Raw genomic sequence first — 16,354 nt, 5'->3', positions numbered from 1 at the left:
ACAATTTATGCAGTTTTTACTCATTACTTACAGCACAAAGGTGATGTTACTTTGGTAATATTTCTGTCATACAAATCGGTTTGGTTCTTACAAGTGCCTCTCTATTAATGGAGCCATAGAAGTCAGTTATGCCATTTGAGTGTTTGCATAAACACTCCACGGGAAGAATGATTAGAAATTTTTAAGATTCACTTTTCCACTGGCAAACTTGCAATCATTTCTGATTTCTATTCTGAGGTGACAGTGCCCTCCTGTGGCACATTTTTTATTTATTGCTTTTTTCCCCATATATACTCCATCCAGAAGGATGAACTGGATAGAGTTTCCCATGCATGAACAAGACATTTATTTATGTACTGCTTTATATGAGTTAATTTTGAAAAAACGTTTAATTTCCATCTATATCATCATATGGTTCTCTAAGTAAATCTTTTACAAATACTTGGTTTTTGGTTTTTTTTTCTGTATGATTTCTGTGTAAAATTAGGAGAGAAAAACCCATTGGAAATCTGGACAGCTGGTGCATGTCTGGGTTGTATGAACCATGTGGCTGCTGTTGGCCACACTGACACTATTGTGCTAACAGGCAGTGACCTGCGTTAATCCTAGTTGTTGGTCATTTGATCAGTCCTTAAAGAACAAATGATGGCCTGAAATTCTGGGAGAGTTTGGCTTGTATGTTACTCTACTCCTGTCTTTTTTTTTTTTCCTTGACAGTTGTACAGATCCATCTAGTAGAGGAAAACTTTAAATTTTAAAAAGATATTAAATATTAATAAAGATATTTGCTAGCATTTTTCTGCCAACCATTAATTTGTCATCAATATTATTCTATGTAATTTATTTTCTCTACAGATTTTTACATTTTAGGCATAAAAGGGCTACATTATAAATATTATCAGAATTACTAAAACACACATTGATTTTCATACTACAAAACACTGGCAAAAATATTTAAGTTTACCAAAGAATCAAGGAAAATCCTGTTCAGAACCTGGGACAGAACACATCCAGTTCTTAGAGGAGAACAGTTCCGCAATGAAGCTCCCTGACACGGAGCCAGCATGAGGCGAGGAGCTCATGTGTTGTTCAGCACATACAGAAATTCTGGAGATTCTAGGTAGTGGACTGTATAATGGATCAAAGAAAGTTGGAGAAGAACAGAGCCATCTCTACTATCTGTCTATGCATCAGTGATGCATAGCTTTGTAAGAAAAAGAGATAGCACAGGGCTTGTCAGAATAAAGTCATCTTATAAAGTCTCAAAACCCCTCTTATCTCTATGGACACATGCCTATGTGCACATCGGTTGTTTTCCAAAACTTTTAACTTAGCCAAAAAGATTTTCACAGAAATGCTAACATGTAAAAAGGCCATACAAATAACTTGACCAGGTGGCCAACATATAATTTTTGAAGCTTTTCTGCAGTTCTTTTAATAATTTAAATGTAGCAGTGGTTTAAACAACAGAAAACAGAACCTTATAACAGCAAGTGTGAGACAATCTCAGCTATAAGTGTTGCTACCTGAACTATAATTAAGACACCAATTTCCTGTGATGTTAGAAAGCTGTTCTTTTCTCTAGCATTTGTACTAGCTTCCAAATCACTTCTGAGTACAAATTAGAGGCTTGTTTCCCCGGTAACTTACACTTTGCACAGTCACTTAGACATGCATAAAGAGAGTACTAATGGGTATAATTTCCCATTCACTTCGCACAGGTATAAATGATTCCACAACCAGGAAGCAATGAAGGATCACACCCACTGTGCTGATTAAATCAGTTAAATACAGTGTACATTCCCCCTGGCTATGCTTCCTGGCACGACTGATTCCTTCTATTGAACCTTTGGGACTTAGGCCAGGACGTACGCACAGATGGTTCCTCAGATCAAGAATTCACTTTCCTGACTGTCTAACAGAGTCAGAATCCTGGTGTTCAAATTACTGTATCACACAAATGTATGGTAGGACGAGCTTCCCAATTTCCAAAGTTCGCATAGACTGCTTTGAGTATAGGTTAATTGGAATGACACAGGACTGTTAAAAATAAAACCTTTTGTAAGGGCTTAATAAGGTGACGATCACTGAATACCGATGGTATGCATCTCCTTTTCAAAATATCTTCTACTCCAGAAGACACTTCAGGCCCACGTACTTTCTCTGTGTGCAGCAGGGACTTCCCGTTCAGAGTAGCATGAAGATGCTGTAGCTCAAGTCAGAACCCTGCTCTGTGTCTTGTGATCTTCCAAACATAATTGGCAGGAATATGCATTTAGTAGAAAACATGACATGAGTATTTATACGTGAGGATAAACATGAGCTGGATAGCATTTTCCTAAGGGACTGCATTGGGGGTTAAATATATGTCATGGAAGAAACTGGTTAACTGTTTATATTATCTTCAGAGGAAGAAGACTATGTCTATCTATCTATATCTACAAACGTAGATGAATATAACGGAATAAGAAAAATAAATATATTCATACAGAGAAAGAGAGAAGAGGGCTAATACATTAAGGATGACTTATTATGCTCTTCAATGTAATAAGATTATTTTTTCCAGGGAAATTCTGTATTTCTTTAAAAATTGAAAATTATCTAGGTATTATTTTCTAGACATATGTAATAGTTATATATATCTTAGAATGGGCGGCAGGACTGTAAGGTCTCTGGTGAAAGGCTAAGTAATCCCAAATCTTCTAATTAGGGTGCCAAATGTTAAGTACTTAAGTATGTTGTCTTACAAAGATACTGCCAGGTTATATTATCATTCATTTCTAGAAAAATCCAAAAGTATATTAGCCCTCCAAACATCAGTCTGGCAGTCTGAGAAGCTTTCTTGCTGCAGTAGACAATATTGGATAAACAAGAGCCAGCGCTCAGGGAAAGAGGATGAAGTAATAATGAAAAGATTATCAATTTGCCAAGTGAGGACTAATGAATGACACTGTGCTAAGGATCAAGTCTGGCTATTTTTTACTAAAAGAATGTCTTAGTTTGACAGCTTCATGCAGACATCACCACAGGAGTGAAAAATCACCTCAGGCACAGAGATAATATGAAAAAAACAGAGAGTATTTAAGCTGGTCCCAGCTGAAGAGCAGAGAAGTCCATGAATAGAGTCAGAAAAAAACCCAAATGTGGATAAAAACAGGGCTGAGGCAAAATTCATCATGAAAGGTGTGATTTAAGCAAAGTACTGTCAAGTCCATGTTCCACAGAGGACTTAATGCATTTTACATTTTGTACGTACGTGTTATGACAACTGATACTAGGTCCTAAATTGCACATCTTTGGTCTTGCATCAGTTTTTATGCTCAGATACTTTTCTTATTCAAAACCTCAGAAGGCCTGCTGTTACATCATTCCAACATCACTTACACAAACGGTAACAACAGCTTCTCTGGAACATTCCACCACTTAGTCCTGTTTTCCTTAATGCTTTATGTATAATTGTTCATATTACATCAAGGCTAGAAGACATAGTCATAGAATCATTTAGGTTGCAAAAGACCTTTAAGATCATCCATTGAGTCTAACCGTTAACCCAGCACTGTCAAGTCCACCACTAAACCATGTCCCTAAGCACCACATCTACGCGTCTTTTAAATATCTCCAGGGACGGTGACTCAACCACTTCCCTGCACAGCCTGTTTCAATGCTTGACAACCCTTTCAGTGGAGACATTTTTCCTAATACCCAATCTAAACCTCCCCTGGCTCAACCGGAGGCCATTTCCTCTCATCCTATCACTTGTTACCCAGGAAGAGACTGACACCCACCTCAATGCATTACAGAATTATTTGCTTGCCTTGTCTTGGCATTTCCTAAATTATATATGTTATTCTCACTCTTACCTTGCAAAAAAATCATCAGTACATCCCACTTCCTAAAATGCCAACCAAGCAAGGTAAGAAATAAAACACCTCTCTGGGGTATTAACATTATTCCTTCCTTCATTAAGATTCTCTGAAGTAATGGAATTTACTCCATGATGCAACAGTGTCTACAGCACCAGCAGGCTTTCAGATTAGAATGCAACATCTAATTTAAAACAATTTATGCATCCTTGAATGATTCTTCAGATTGGTCAACTCCATACTGCCTGGCAAGTCATAGTTGACACTGAATTTTTTACTTCCTCTGATTTAACTTCTCCCTTAATAGAAACCTTAAAGCCTATATAAAGTATATACGGTACCTTATTTCCTTAAGCTTTCAGTAAAATAAGGTCTGCTAGGACAATTCTGGGGACTTTTTCTATAAATATCAGGAGCTGATACAGTGTTTTCTATGAATATCATTCTGGAGCATTTTCAATTTTTTTATACTTACATCCATTAGGAAAGGAAATCTTTGCATAAAGGAAGGTGAAATAATATTTGTGAGAGCTGAACAAAATCTAGAACAATTACATCACTTTTTAGAACATATTAGTAGAGATACGCTATTCTAAACATAATTGGTTAAGCAGTCCAGTATAAAAAAACCAAACAAACCAAAAAAACAAAAACAAAAACGGGGAGGGGTGGAGCGGGGCAGGGGGATTGGGTGGAGAAACTAAAGCAGAAGGCATTGTGTTCAATTAGATATAAAACTCTTCCACTTCCACCTGGAGTGTCTCCAGTTTTTGTAGCAAATACTTTGTGACAGGACACTGCTGTTGCTCCATGGAAATAGATTGTCCTCTGAAGCGCATCTTTGAGATGATAGAGAATTCAAAATAATGTTTCATTGCTGCTGAATGGGCCAAGGCCTTTATAAGTTAGTCAATGTTTTAAAAGCTCTTATACGTTACATTTTTAACAAAAAATATTTGAATTTTAAAATAGTGCATAAAATATTGTAAAAATATTATTGTAATAGCTTACTGTTTAAAAAACACTCTGTTAGAGGAAAAATCCACACAAGCCTCAATGGAGACCAGGTGATCACCACCAAGCTTTCTAGAAAAAACATTATTAAAAAACATATGTGGAAATGGTCTATAAACTGGAAGGACTGAGGCTACTATCTCTCTAGACACATGTATGCTTATTCATATGTTACCCAAACCACCATTTGGCTTGGTTTACATACACTGGTTTTGAACATGGACAATACATGAAGTCTTTGCAGTATGCCTTGGTCTAGGTCATCTAGATTTATGTGTTTGTTTTCTCAGCACAGGTGCTGAGTTTTGGGTTTGTAATGCCTGTAAGAAAGTGCTGGCTTCTGTACTAGGTTCTGATATTTTCTGTTCTTTTGAATAGAAGATCCTACAAGGCAAGACTGCTAGAACTATGAAGAGTTGGACAAAAAGACCTATCCAAGTACAGGACAAAAAATATGGAGAAAATAGATACCTAGGATCTGATATATCTGTTCAGCTACTCCAGAAGTGTCTATAGCAGTTGCAGGTTCAGAAAAAAGAAGCAATAAAAGAAAGAAAACATCCAGTTTTAATTTCAATTCTGAGCTAAACTTTTCTACATTTTACATTCTCAATTATGTTCAGGTTTATATTTCATCTCTTTGTTCTGGTAATTTTTTGCCCCATTAAAGTAATATAGTAACACTGAGCATGAAAACAGCCTTCTTCAAAATTTTTCCACAGAAGTAGTACAGCTACTGCTCCAAAGGAACCTCTACCATAAGGTAACAGGAAAAAAGCTCCAATGCTATTAATAGCGTATATGAAGGTGAATGAATAAAAAAGTGAATTCCCAAAATTGACAAAATATTCACTTGTCAGGAAGTTAATACATGATCCAGAGAAGAATGAGTCATACTGTAATTTTATGGCTTAGGTTTTAGTGTTTCTGATCAGTGGTGATTTTTTGGTTTGGGGTTTATTTGATATATAAAGGACATTCACACGTAATGCAAACTTATATGTGAATTAAGAAGATAATCAGGCTGTAGTTGTTAGAATTGGCTGCTCGTATTCAGCCATATCACCTTGTAAACCACCAATATATAATTTGGTTTATAAGTTTCTGGTTTAATTATAACAATTAAATTAAAACCAGTTAATCTTTGTGATATGGATGTTCACATTGAAAAAAAGTAATATAACAAAGGAGCACCAGCTGAAAAATTATCTCTGAAGTTTCTTTTGACTAGGTTCAGAGGATTATTCTGGGGAAAATTAAAATTATGCCTGAAAACAGAGAACTCAATGTTAACTAAAGGTACTGATCTAAGCAGAATACACATTAGCCACAGAGTCTCTTTAGTAACACTGGAAAGCTATCTCACACTAAATTTGCAAATCCTATTCTGTTTCAGTTTGAGACTCCTCTGGACTGCATTTCACTGAATTGCAATGAAGTCTTTTGAAGCCTGAGGTTCTGTAGTTCTTTGGCAATCAAGATTTCCCAGGAGTGCTGTAATCTGAAGTAAAGATGAGAACTAGGGTTTGGGGTTTTTTTTTAGTTTAGAAAAATTACATCAAAAACTGAAGCTTTGCTGTATTCCTGAATCCAGATGGAATTTACTTAATAGTTTGAAAGCGGAAAAACCTGGAAAAAGAATCGTGAAACTATAGAATGGGAATTATGTGTTATGCATACCAGAGTAACATATTTTGGGGTGCTTAGGAGATACGTCCTCTAAAAGGATTTGAAGCCACAATACAACAGAAGATCTGCAGGCAAATAAAAAATTAATTATTGACACAACCTAGCCCTGAAGAATAGTTAAGAACGTGAATAATTTAGAAAGTACATCTGAAAGCATGCATTATTTGAGAGCAGAGCTGAGAGCACGCTAACAGGGACAGCATGGTGACTGGAGGTTTGCTGGACCACCACCACGACTCGAGTGCTTAGCTGCTGTAAGAGGACTATACCAGGTGTTTGCAAATAATAAGGAATGACTTGGGGAGAAAGAAGCCTGCTGTGCTATGCAAGGGAAGTTACCCTTGAAGTCTTAAAGTACAAGTTACCTAAGTGAACCTGCAAGACTGTTTACTTTGATAGTGTGTAAAATCCACCAGTTCTTCAGCTATACCAGTGTTAGGAGGAGTATTTGCCATCAGCGTATCTGGTGAATCAGTTTAATATATATATCTCAGACAGAGAATAGGAAAACCCTAGCTATTACAAAGAAATTCTATGTTGGGTTTTTAACGTATTGTTCTATCTCAATATGCTTTTGTTTTACAGGGGACTATGTAGTCATGTCTGTTTACTTTAACCTGAGCAGGAGAATGGGTTATTTCACTATTCAGACCTACATTCCCTGCACACTTATTGTTGTGTTGTCCTGGGTCTCTTTTTGGATTAACAAGGATGCAGTTCCAGCCAGAACATCACTAGGTAAGTTTTTTCCTCCTGCTTTTATTCAAGCATTATGATGTGTAATTGACACCTCTGCAGATCACTAGTTTGTAAATGTAAAAGGAGAGAGAATTTCACAAGCTCTCCTTGTTTAAAAGGATGTAGTCATTTCCAAAGAATGTAACAGCCTCAACTACACTCGCATCTTTTCTTTTTACTGTCAGATCCTAGCTCTTAGTATGGTAGATTGCCTACAATAAAAACTTTTGCATATTTTTAATAAACGTCAAGATGATTTGGAGCATTGCTGGATTAGAGGCAGGGACATTAGTTTTATTTGCTTTACTTCCATATCACGGTGACTAGCAATACTAAATAAATAAATACCAAGATGGAATCAATCTTTCTAGTTGGCTGTGTGCCACAGGGGTAAAAAGGGGAGAATGTAAGTACCCTGACTTCTACTTTAGGGACCAACAATCAAATATAGCTTTCAGGCTACAAAATCAACCGAATTTGTTTGTATCAAAATCCTATACATGAAAATGTGACATGCAATTAATCAAAGTTAGCAATTTTTATACATTTAGCAACTGTTCCACAAATAAACTGAGACACCAAATTAACCTTGTTTGTGCAAAGCAGCTGGAACTGTAAGAATTAGCAAAGTAGAAACATTCGATGAGAGAAAGTGATACACATATTCTGCTTCAGCATTAAATCCACACAAGTGAGAATTATTTTAGGTTTTCCTTCTGCATATTCATTTCTTCACAGAACTACAGCACAGAGCACTGAAGTGCAAAATTAGGGACAGCATTTTCATTCCAGAACTCCCTTGAAAGAAACACCGGAATAGAGGACCAGTGGCTCCCATGACAGAAAGTTTTAAGCATTTCATTGCTTTTTTCATGCCCTCTTTAAAAAAATGTTATAAAATCTGCTTTAAAAAAGTACAAAATTAATAAAGGCATTCAGCTGTTATTTTAAATTTTACTTAGGAGACAGAAAACAGACTGGCCCCTCTGTCGAGAATTACTCTATTTGTACTACTGAGGAGGTAAAATCGGTGGTATGAAATTTGCCATATAAACTGTGATAGATTTTAACTGTTCTGATGCATTTTTAATGTTCTTCACATCATAGTGCAGGGACTAATGTTCTGAAAGGAGAAGGGGCGGTGTGGCATGTCACAATACTACTCAGTTATAGGCTACAGGCACTTATGAAAGGCAGAAGAGAGAACTGCTCTGGCACACAGACACATCTGACCTCACAGTGCTACACATGTAAGGAGCCCTGAGGTATTCTCCCTTCCAGTTTATATGCAAGAAATCACTTAACAAGCAGCAGACAATTTGTATGGGGCTAGCATCTCTTGCATACAACCAGAATGCATTTCTGCAAGAGAAAAGAAACAATTTTATTTATGTAGCACACATACAAATCTACATGTTTTGTCCTTAAGTTCCTGCTGGATTACATGCTTTATTCAAAATTTTCATTAATTTCTACCTTATAAAATGGCTGCAAAAGTTTTTTTTATGACTTTATGATACTGGTACCATTACTCTGCAACCAAAACCAAGCAAAACTTATCCCAACAGCACAAAAAGTTTGATATTGGTCTTGAGGTTACTTTAAAGAATGGAGTAAAGTGATTTTTATACTCCACCATGATTTTCTTACTCTGACACAAGTTCTTTCTAGCTCTGGTTAAAGGTTTGAGCACATAAACTCTGAAAAATAATTTCTCAATTAAAAATAAAGAAAGCCCCCCTAGAAGTAAACTACAAAACTAAAAACCTGAATTTCTTAGAATTATAATCCATTTAACCAAAGTATTTTGCAGAGCAGCACTTGCAGTCACCATGCAAAAATATTTCATACCACACGTTAATCTTCAAAGCTGTCACTGAATCCACATTTCAGTTCTGGGATGTGCTGTTTAATATCTTTTCTATATACTTGAACTCCACGAACACTTCAAAACGAGTTCGTTACTTAAGTAATAACATTTCTGTTGTTTTCTATCCACCAGGTATTACAACTGTCCTGACAATGACCACCCTAAGTACAATTGCTCGTAAATCTCTTCCCAAAGTCTCGTATGTGACAGCAATGGATCTTTTTGTGTCAGTCTGCTTTATTTTTGTTTTCTCTGCCCTGGTGGAATATGGAACTTTGCACTACTTTGTCAGCAACAGAAAGCCAAGCAAGGATAAAGACAAAAAGAAGAAAAATCCAGTATGTATCTTTTTACCAGCAAGGTTTAAAATTCAATTAGGTTTTCTGAGAGAGCATTTAAATCCCTCTTTATGCTTGTACTTTATTTTCAGACTTTGCTGTTACATATATACTCTTCTTTTTTATTAATAAGAATGCAATCATTCACCTTGAGAATTAAAGCTCCTATATGATAGTTGTCTGGTTGCCAGAGAAACCAATTTCTTAGAATAAGGATCCTTTTAACCTCGTTCTACAAATCACAACTATTACCAAAAGCATTGTTTATATCATAGATAGAGCTCTTGCTGTGACCTTTACTGAAGAACTATCAGTTTCTGTCTTATCTTTAGCCATATTCTCTGCCAGTAACTTCTGCCCATATTATTGACATGACTGTATTTCTTATTATCAGGACTACAGTTAAACTTTTATATTCAAACTACGGACTGTACTTCTTCTAATTTCCCCTCAAGCATCTTTTCCTTTTCATCACTTCCTTATCTTCTTTTTCTTACATTTCTTACCTTCTTTATCTATTTCTCTCCCTTAGAAAGAGATTTGGCTAGCAGTTTACGATGTTACTTATGGGTGCATACTACAGATTAAAAAAGCATATATAATAGCAACAATAAAATATCCTGGAAATACCCTCAGTAGGGGTTGGGGAGTTTTCCCAGATAGAGAAAAAGTTTGTTTCTTATTTTGTCCAGGACAGATTTCTCCTTGCCTTTTGCAACTTAGCTGAAAAGTCTGCTGTCTAGAAAACCTGAGATAAAATGAATTGGTATAAAATCCTAGAGGGAAAAGTAACCTAATCGTCTACAAAAAAACCCCAAATATGCCTGTGAAAAATGTGAAGAACAAGTTTTTTACATTAATAGAGAGTATTTTCAAATTAATTTCAGGCATCTAGGAAACAATGAATTCACTTGGATTTGCTCTGCTAAAATCTTCAAGGACTTTTGAAGATATCCTTTTTTGGTTATAATACACAGTACTAAAAGAATATAAAAATAGTAATTGAATAATCTTTTATTACACATTAATGCTATAATTTCAACTTTAAAAGCTGTTGAGAAGTTGAATCTAAAAAAAAAAAAAATATGTACTTTTTAGTGGATAAACAACCAGAAAATAAACAGCCAGAAAAACATCTGTAAGACTTAAGAGTATAGAGGAAGAATTCTCACTTAACTTTAGGTATGCTAAAGTTGGATTTGATCACAGGCCTCTCTCCAGATGAAAATAAAGAGACATTTTAAGAGGATGATTTGTCCTGGCCTGTCTTAGGCCCAAATAAAAGGCTCTCTGTGTGAGTGTGTGTCTTTCACAGTCAATAAAAGTAGCAAAGATTAACTACCTCAGATTTAGTTGTCTCACTTAACGATGTCCATATAAGAGCAGATTACTTGTTCTTTACATTGCTTGTATGTGAGCGTTTGTAGACAAACAGAACTATAAATGATTGCCTGGATGCTAATCACAGGTCCAAAAAAATCTAAAAGCAGAGTTTTCAGGACATAGTTTGTAAGTAAAAACAGTTTTTTCTAAAAATGTTTTTTATAATGAATGGTGTCTTTCAAAACAGTTTAACATAAAAGATTGGAATCCCTCGGGAATTTGAAAAGATCTGAATGGAGTTTGATATCTTATGCCTTTGGCCCAGATACAAGACAAAGTTACAAGGCAGTGACAAGTCAAAAATGTGTGTGGGGGGGTTATATTACAGATACTTGTTTAAATTGCTATTATCCCAACCTTTCTATAAATTTAGTTCTTTTTGACTTACTATGTTTTAAAAACATATTTTTAATTTACATTATTTTTGTCTCTTTCTTCCTTTCTTTTCTTTCTTTAATTTAAAACAACCCTCTGATTCTCTTTTCTGTCTACAAAATGAAAGCTTCTTCGGATGTTTTCCTTCAAGGTATAATGTTTTTTGGAATGGAAATTCACTGCATGCAACTGCTGAATTTAACTATTAGAGCTTATATGAAAGTGGTGTTTTGTTGGCTTTTTTAAAAATGAAACATCTAAGCATTCTACTCAAGGTAACTTCTGAATTAAGTAGAATGGTTACATATTTCTAAACAATTTGTAGAGTTGATTCAGCAGCCCAAATACTGATTCACTATGGCTCTGAACTTAATTAATTTCAAGAGCGACTAACAATATTGGATCACGTGAATTAAGAGAGTTTAATGTTAAAACATTTCTGCTCCTCTCTTTCCCACTTTGCCATGGGATCCGATAGCATTAGCTGCACGAGAAACCTGCAATACACCCTTTTAGAACTCAACTCTGACCCCACCGTTTTTAACCTTTGTGATTTCACTCCAAATTATAAAACCAAATCTGTTCTGATGTTGACCTGAAAAAAATTCAGTGTCATCATCAGTTACTCAAATGCTGTTCCTTATGCAAAAAAGTCAGAGTTTTGAAAGGGTTTAACATGCATATACACATATATATATTTAATGCTATCAGTGGATCAACACACTTTTAGTAAATTATCAAATATATTTAGCTATGTTCCATGTCTAAACCTTATCTTCATTCAGAAATGCAGAGATTTTATAAAAAACCAAAACCAACCAACCAAAAAAAACCCAAACAAAAACCAACCACCCAGGGAAAAATAGAAACCACATAAAATAAAAGCCAAGAAATTCATATACTTGTGGAATGGAATTGTTGTTATTTTACCCTAATAACTATCAGCAGGAAATTTCAACGCCTGTTACCCTAGTGTTCACCAAGTGCTCAAACGTGTTTTAAATGCTGAATTGCTCAATTCATTCCGAATATATATATGTATAAATATGTACTATATTTACTATATAAAATTTGGAACGTGTTGAACCTTCTAGTTGGTGAACATTAGTAGATGGTGAACTGCATATATTAAAACAATTGGAAAGTCTTATAGAGATTCTCCTAACCTTATTCAAAAGACTCTTTTTTTGCCTTTTTTCCTGTATATATGCTCCTGTCTCAACACGAACCAGCCCTACATTAAAATCCTGCATTTCCAATAGATTATTTCAGTTCCTTCCTTGTAATGTACAAAATATCTTCAGATATCAAGCAGCTATTTAAAATATAAACCACAAAAAAATTCAAAACACCATCAATTACATTCCTGAATGTTTCCTTTAACCTCTAATGTTTACCTAGTTTGGCTTAAAAGCTAATTGTCCACAGCTGTTAACTTTCTATTGATTTGTGCTGCTTTCCTGTAAAGTTGAAGTGTGTGACGCAACTGATTTTAATAAGCTCAAGGTAACGTTACAATTAGAACGCCTCAGCAGTTTCCCATGTACCCCATGCAGAACCATCATTCACATGTTGACCATTAGTCTCTATCTTTCTGTTGGTCTGGTGATAATAACAGTGTCTCTCCCTCCTGCCATCTTTTTCTTTTTTTGCCACTCCACCTTAGGCACCTACAATTGACATCCGCCCTCGATCAGCTACTATTCAAATGAACAATGCTACACACCTCCAAGAAAGGGATGAAGAATATGGTTATGAGTGTCTTGATGGCAAGGACTGTGCCAGTTTTTTTTGCTGCTTTGAGGATTGTCGAACGGGAGCGTGGAGGCATGGAAGAATACATATCCGCATCGCCAAAATGGACTCCTATGCCCGCATCTTCTTCCCAACTGCCTTCTGTTTGTTTAACCTGGTGTATTGGGTATCATATCTTTACCTTTAAAAGCAGAAGGAAATCAGTGATATGAGCCTTACTCACTGAGTTTCTTAGAGAGATGGTTCCCTAAGTCCACTTGAAGTATTTACGACACGCTTTATAGTGGTCTGAATTCTTTAGTGCCATAACCTGGTAAATATCAATCATATCATTTGTCCAAAAATTGCCATCAGGTTATTGTGAATTAAATGTTCATTCAACATGCTGAAATAATTTGAAATAAAAATCATATAAAAAGGTAATATACAGCTATACCTGCTGGAATAGAAACAGAGCAGACAGGGCAAGGGGAGCATGACAACATCACTAAATAGTTGGTACTGCTATTTCAAACAGGAGTGAGAGAGGAGAATTCCCAGGTAAAGTGCTGTACAGTTTGTTAACATTGGCTATAATTACGCTATAGCTTTATTTTCTGTGGGCTTTTCTTTTTGGAAGAGTCATTTCTCACTTTGAATAGGTATTATTAAGCTAGGAAAGTTAACCCCTACTGCCACCAAGATAAAAATAGACCTTTTCCTTTGCCATCCCTTTAAGAGCACATGTACAATGCTGTAAATATTTCAATACCTTGTAGTACATAAAAGTCTAGTGCATGCATCTTTTGGGGGCCAAAATAAATGAAACAAAGGTACCATAAAATTTTGTCTTTTATTTTGTGTCTCTGGATGTGCTACTGTAATTGAAATGTGGACAATTTTATTTTTTTTCCTTGAAAAATTACCCCTTTCCCTCATGCATGGAAGATCCAAGCAGACAGCACTTTCATGTAAGACATTAGAGAAGCCTTAAGGATTCAAATAAATAACATGTAGAAAAATATGTATGGCCAATATAATAGCTCATAAAGTATACTGTATGTGTCTGCTGCAGTTGTAGCCTTCATTTTCCCTTGATAATGTTGCTATATTTCAATTGAATTTCCAGTAATTATACATGGCAAGATTAGCTTCCGAATTTAATCCATGTGCTTCTATTGTTCTTTTCCCATGTTAAGCTCTACTTTTTTCCTTACACAAGTGTTTGTGGTTTTGGTTTGTTGTTGGGTTTTTTTAATTCTTTAATCCAGTCCAGGAAATAGCTTATTCTAGACATTATTTTTACATAAGAGCTTCAAGTTAATTTTGAAACATTAGATTTTGTATTAAATATACACATACACTTCTCTGCCCATTCATGTCCTTGATCAGCAATAGTGTTGTCAGTGCTGCTTTTCACTCGGTGAGTACCTTTACAAAAATAAACCTTTACCATGGCTAGCACACAGGTTATACATAGCCTTGAAAATAAAAGGGAGAAAAGGGTGTCTTGGCTACTGAATCACATGTATGCAGTTTATATGTACTTAAATCCTTCAACCCACCTGGGTGAATCTTGAAACCATTTATCCACTGGTTTTCAGAACCTGTATGATGCTCAATTATGCAACCTTAAGCACATGTAAATATGACTGACTTTTTTTTTAATTGTCAAAGATGTAAAATGTCACCTCCAGGAAAGTGGGCTTGCAGATTGAAAAGGGAGATATATAACTTATCATTAATGAATTATTAATAGTTAAAATGGAGGAAAAGGAAAGTTTTCCAACGTTTGTATAGTTTTGGAAATAAAAATGTATAAAAAAGGAATAACTTGATCATCAACTGCTCCTTGTCCAATGTATTTGAAAACATTTTAATAAAGGAATTGCACACACCTGTGGACTTTTTCAATAAAACTGCTGCACTTAATTCCATTTTTCTTGTGATTAGTTTGTTAAAAGCATACTTGAAGGACTAGATTGCTTGACTAGTTTGATTCATCAGCTCCATTAATATAAGTAATTATAATTCTCATAACCCTCTGCACTGTCTCATTTTACAGTCAAATGGCTCATCCACATAACTTTCAAGGATGGAGACTAATTCTTTAAAACAATTCTGAATATTATCTTATTCTTAAAAATAAAAATAATTTTAAAAATAAATCGCTGAATTAGAAGTATTAATGAAGAGAGAGAACCTTTATCTACCTAAAGAGTCTCTGCTCCCTGAATAAGTGTCAACCATCTTTCATACAGAAATGTGTTTCAGCTGGTGCCAGACAGATTGTTAATTTGTAAATTTATTTATTTATTTTCAGTGGTCAGTGATTTAACAGCTTTCTATTAGTTCCTTGCAGTTTATAGGAGTTGCTGATGTTGTACTTTTAAGGTTTCAAATTTTACCTGGATCTTTTCCCTGCTACCAGATAAGTTTTATACTGTTCATTATGAATCTCAGCCCAAACTAGCTCTTTAATTCCCCCAGAATTTCAGATAGCATAGATTTTTTTTGGTCAACATCTGCAAAATTAAGGATTTGGTGACACCAAGTATTTTACCCTAGTTCAGCCATCAGATTACATGTGCCTATAGGAAGCCTACGATACCGAAGAATCAGATGCAATAATGAGGAATAGTCAGATCCCTCACTTGTGCAAGGTGGCCTTCTCCTTCCAGCAAAGGAGGAGTTTACTTAAAGACAGATATACCCCCATCTCAATAATGCAAACCACACAAAATCGTAGGGCACGCCACACCAGCAGTTAAGGAGTTGAGTGAACTTTCCTCATTACGTATCACTACACAAAGTAAACAAAATAAGCCCTTAATCAGTCATTACCCAACACCTCCACTCCTGCCACAGTTATTTAGGTGACTCGTCGTTTCCTCCTGGGGAAAATGGATGAGATTCAAAAGGACAGTTCATGGAGAAACATGTCATTCCCAGTGAGAAAATGACACCAAAGCACAATCTAGTACTAACTAAACAAAAAGTGTAGTGGTCCTCTGAATAGAGGTTCTATTAGCTGTTCAGCACAGAATCAAAAGGTGACCTTTGTACTGTAAAGACAGGCTGCCACCACAGCAAACAAAATAGTAAGCTTAATACCATTTGGGTATGATGAAGGTTATTATTCAGAAGAAAACTCAGAAATCTATCTATACAGACATAGTCCCATAAACATATTATATAAAATATTACATTAATATATACATTCTACATATTAAATCTCCCAGTTGCATTCTAGGGAAGAAGCTCATTCCTGATACAACAAACTTACTAAAACATCTTCAAGCTCATAACACTGCAGATAGCTATTACTGCTCTGGGATATGTTCAGATGG

At 35.4% G+C, this 16,354-nt stretch overlaps 1 protein-coding gene across 2 annotated transcripts in view; it reads left to right on the top strand.

Moving 5' to 3' along the window:
* The window catches only part of GABRG2 (gamma-aminobutyric acid type A receptor subunit gamma2), a 69,016-nt gene extending 54,083 nt beyond the window's left edge, over nucleotides 1–14,933 (top strand). Inside the window, exons 7-10 of one of the 2 annotated variants that reach the window (XM_055719171.1) lie at nucleotides 7,152–7,304; nucleotides 9,307–9,512; nucleotides 11,398–11,421; nucleotides 12,937–14,933. In XM_055719171.1, the coding sequence (XP_055575146.1) occupies nucleotides 7,152–7,304; nucleotides 9,307–9,512; nucleotides 11,398–11,421; nucleotides 12,937–13,212 (659 nt within the window). In that variant the 3' untranslated portion in view covers nucleotides 13,213–14,933. The remainder of the gene's footprint in view (nucleotides 1–7,151; nucleotides 7,305–9,306; nucleotides 9,513–11,397; nucleotides 11,422–12,936) is intronic. The other variant, XM_055719172.1, reaches the window with a different exon arrangement.
* The last annotated feature ends 1,421 nt before the right edge of the window (nucleotides 14,934–16,354 follow it).

This window comes from Falco cherrug, chromosome 8 (assembly GCF_023634085.1).
Source record: "Falco cherrug isolate bFalChe1 chromosome 8, bFalChe1.pri, whole genome shotgun sequence".
Classification (NCBI taxonomy): Eukaryota; Metazoa; Chordata; class Aves; order Falconiformes; family Falconidae; genus Falco; species Falco cherrug.
This window is presented reverse-complemented; position numbering and strand designations above follow the sequence as displayed.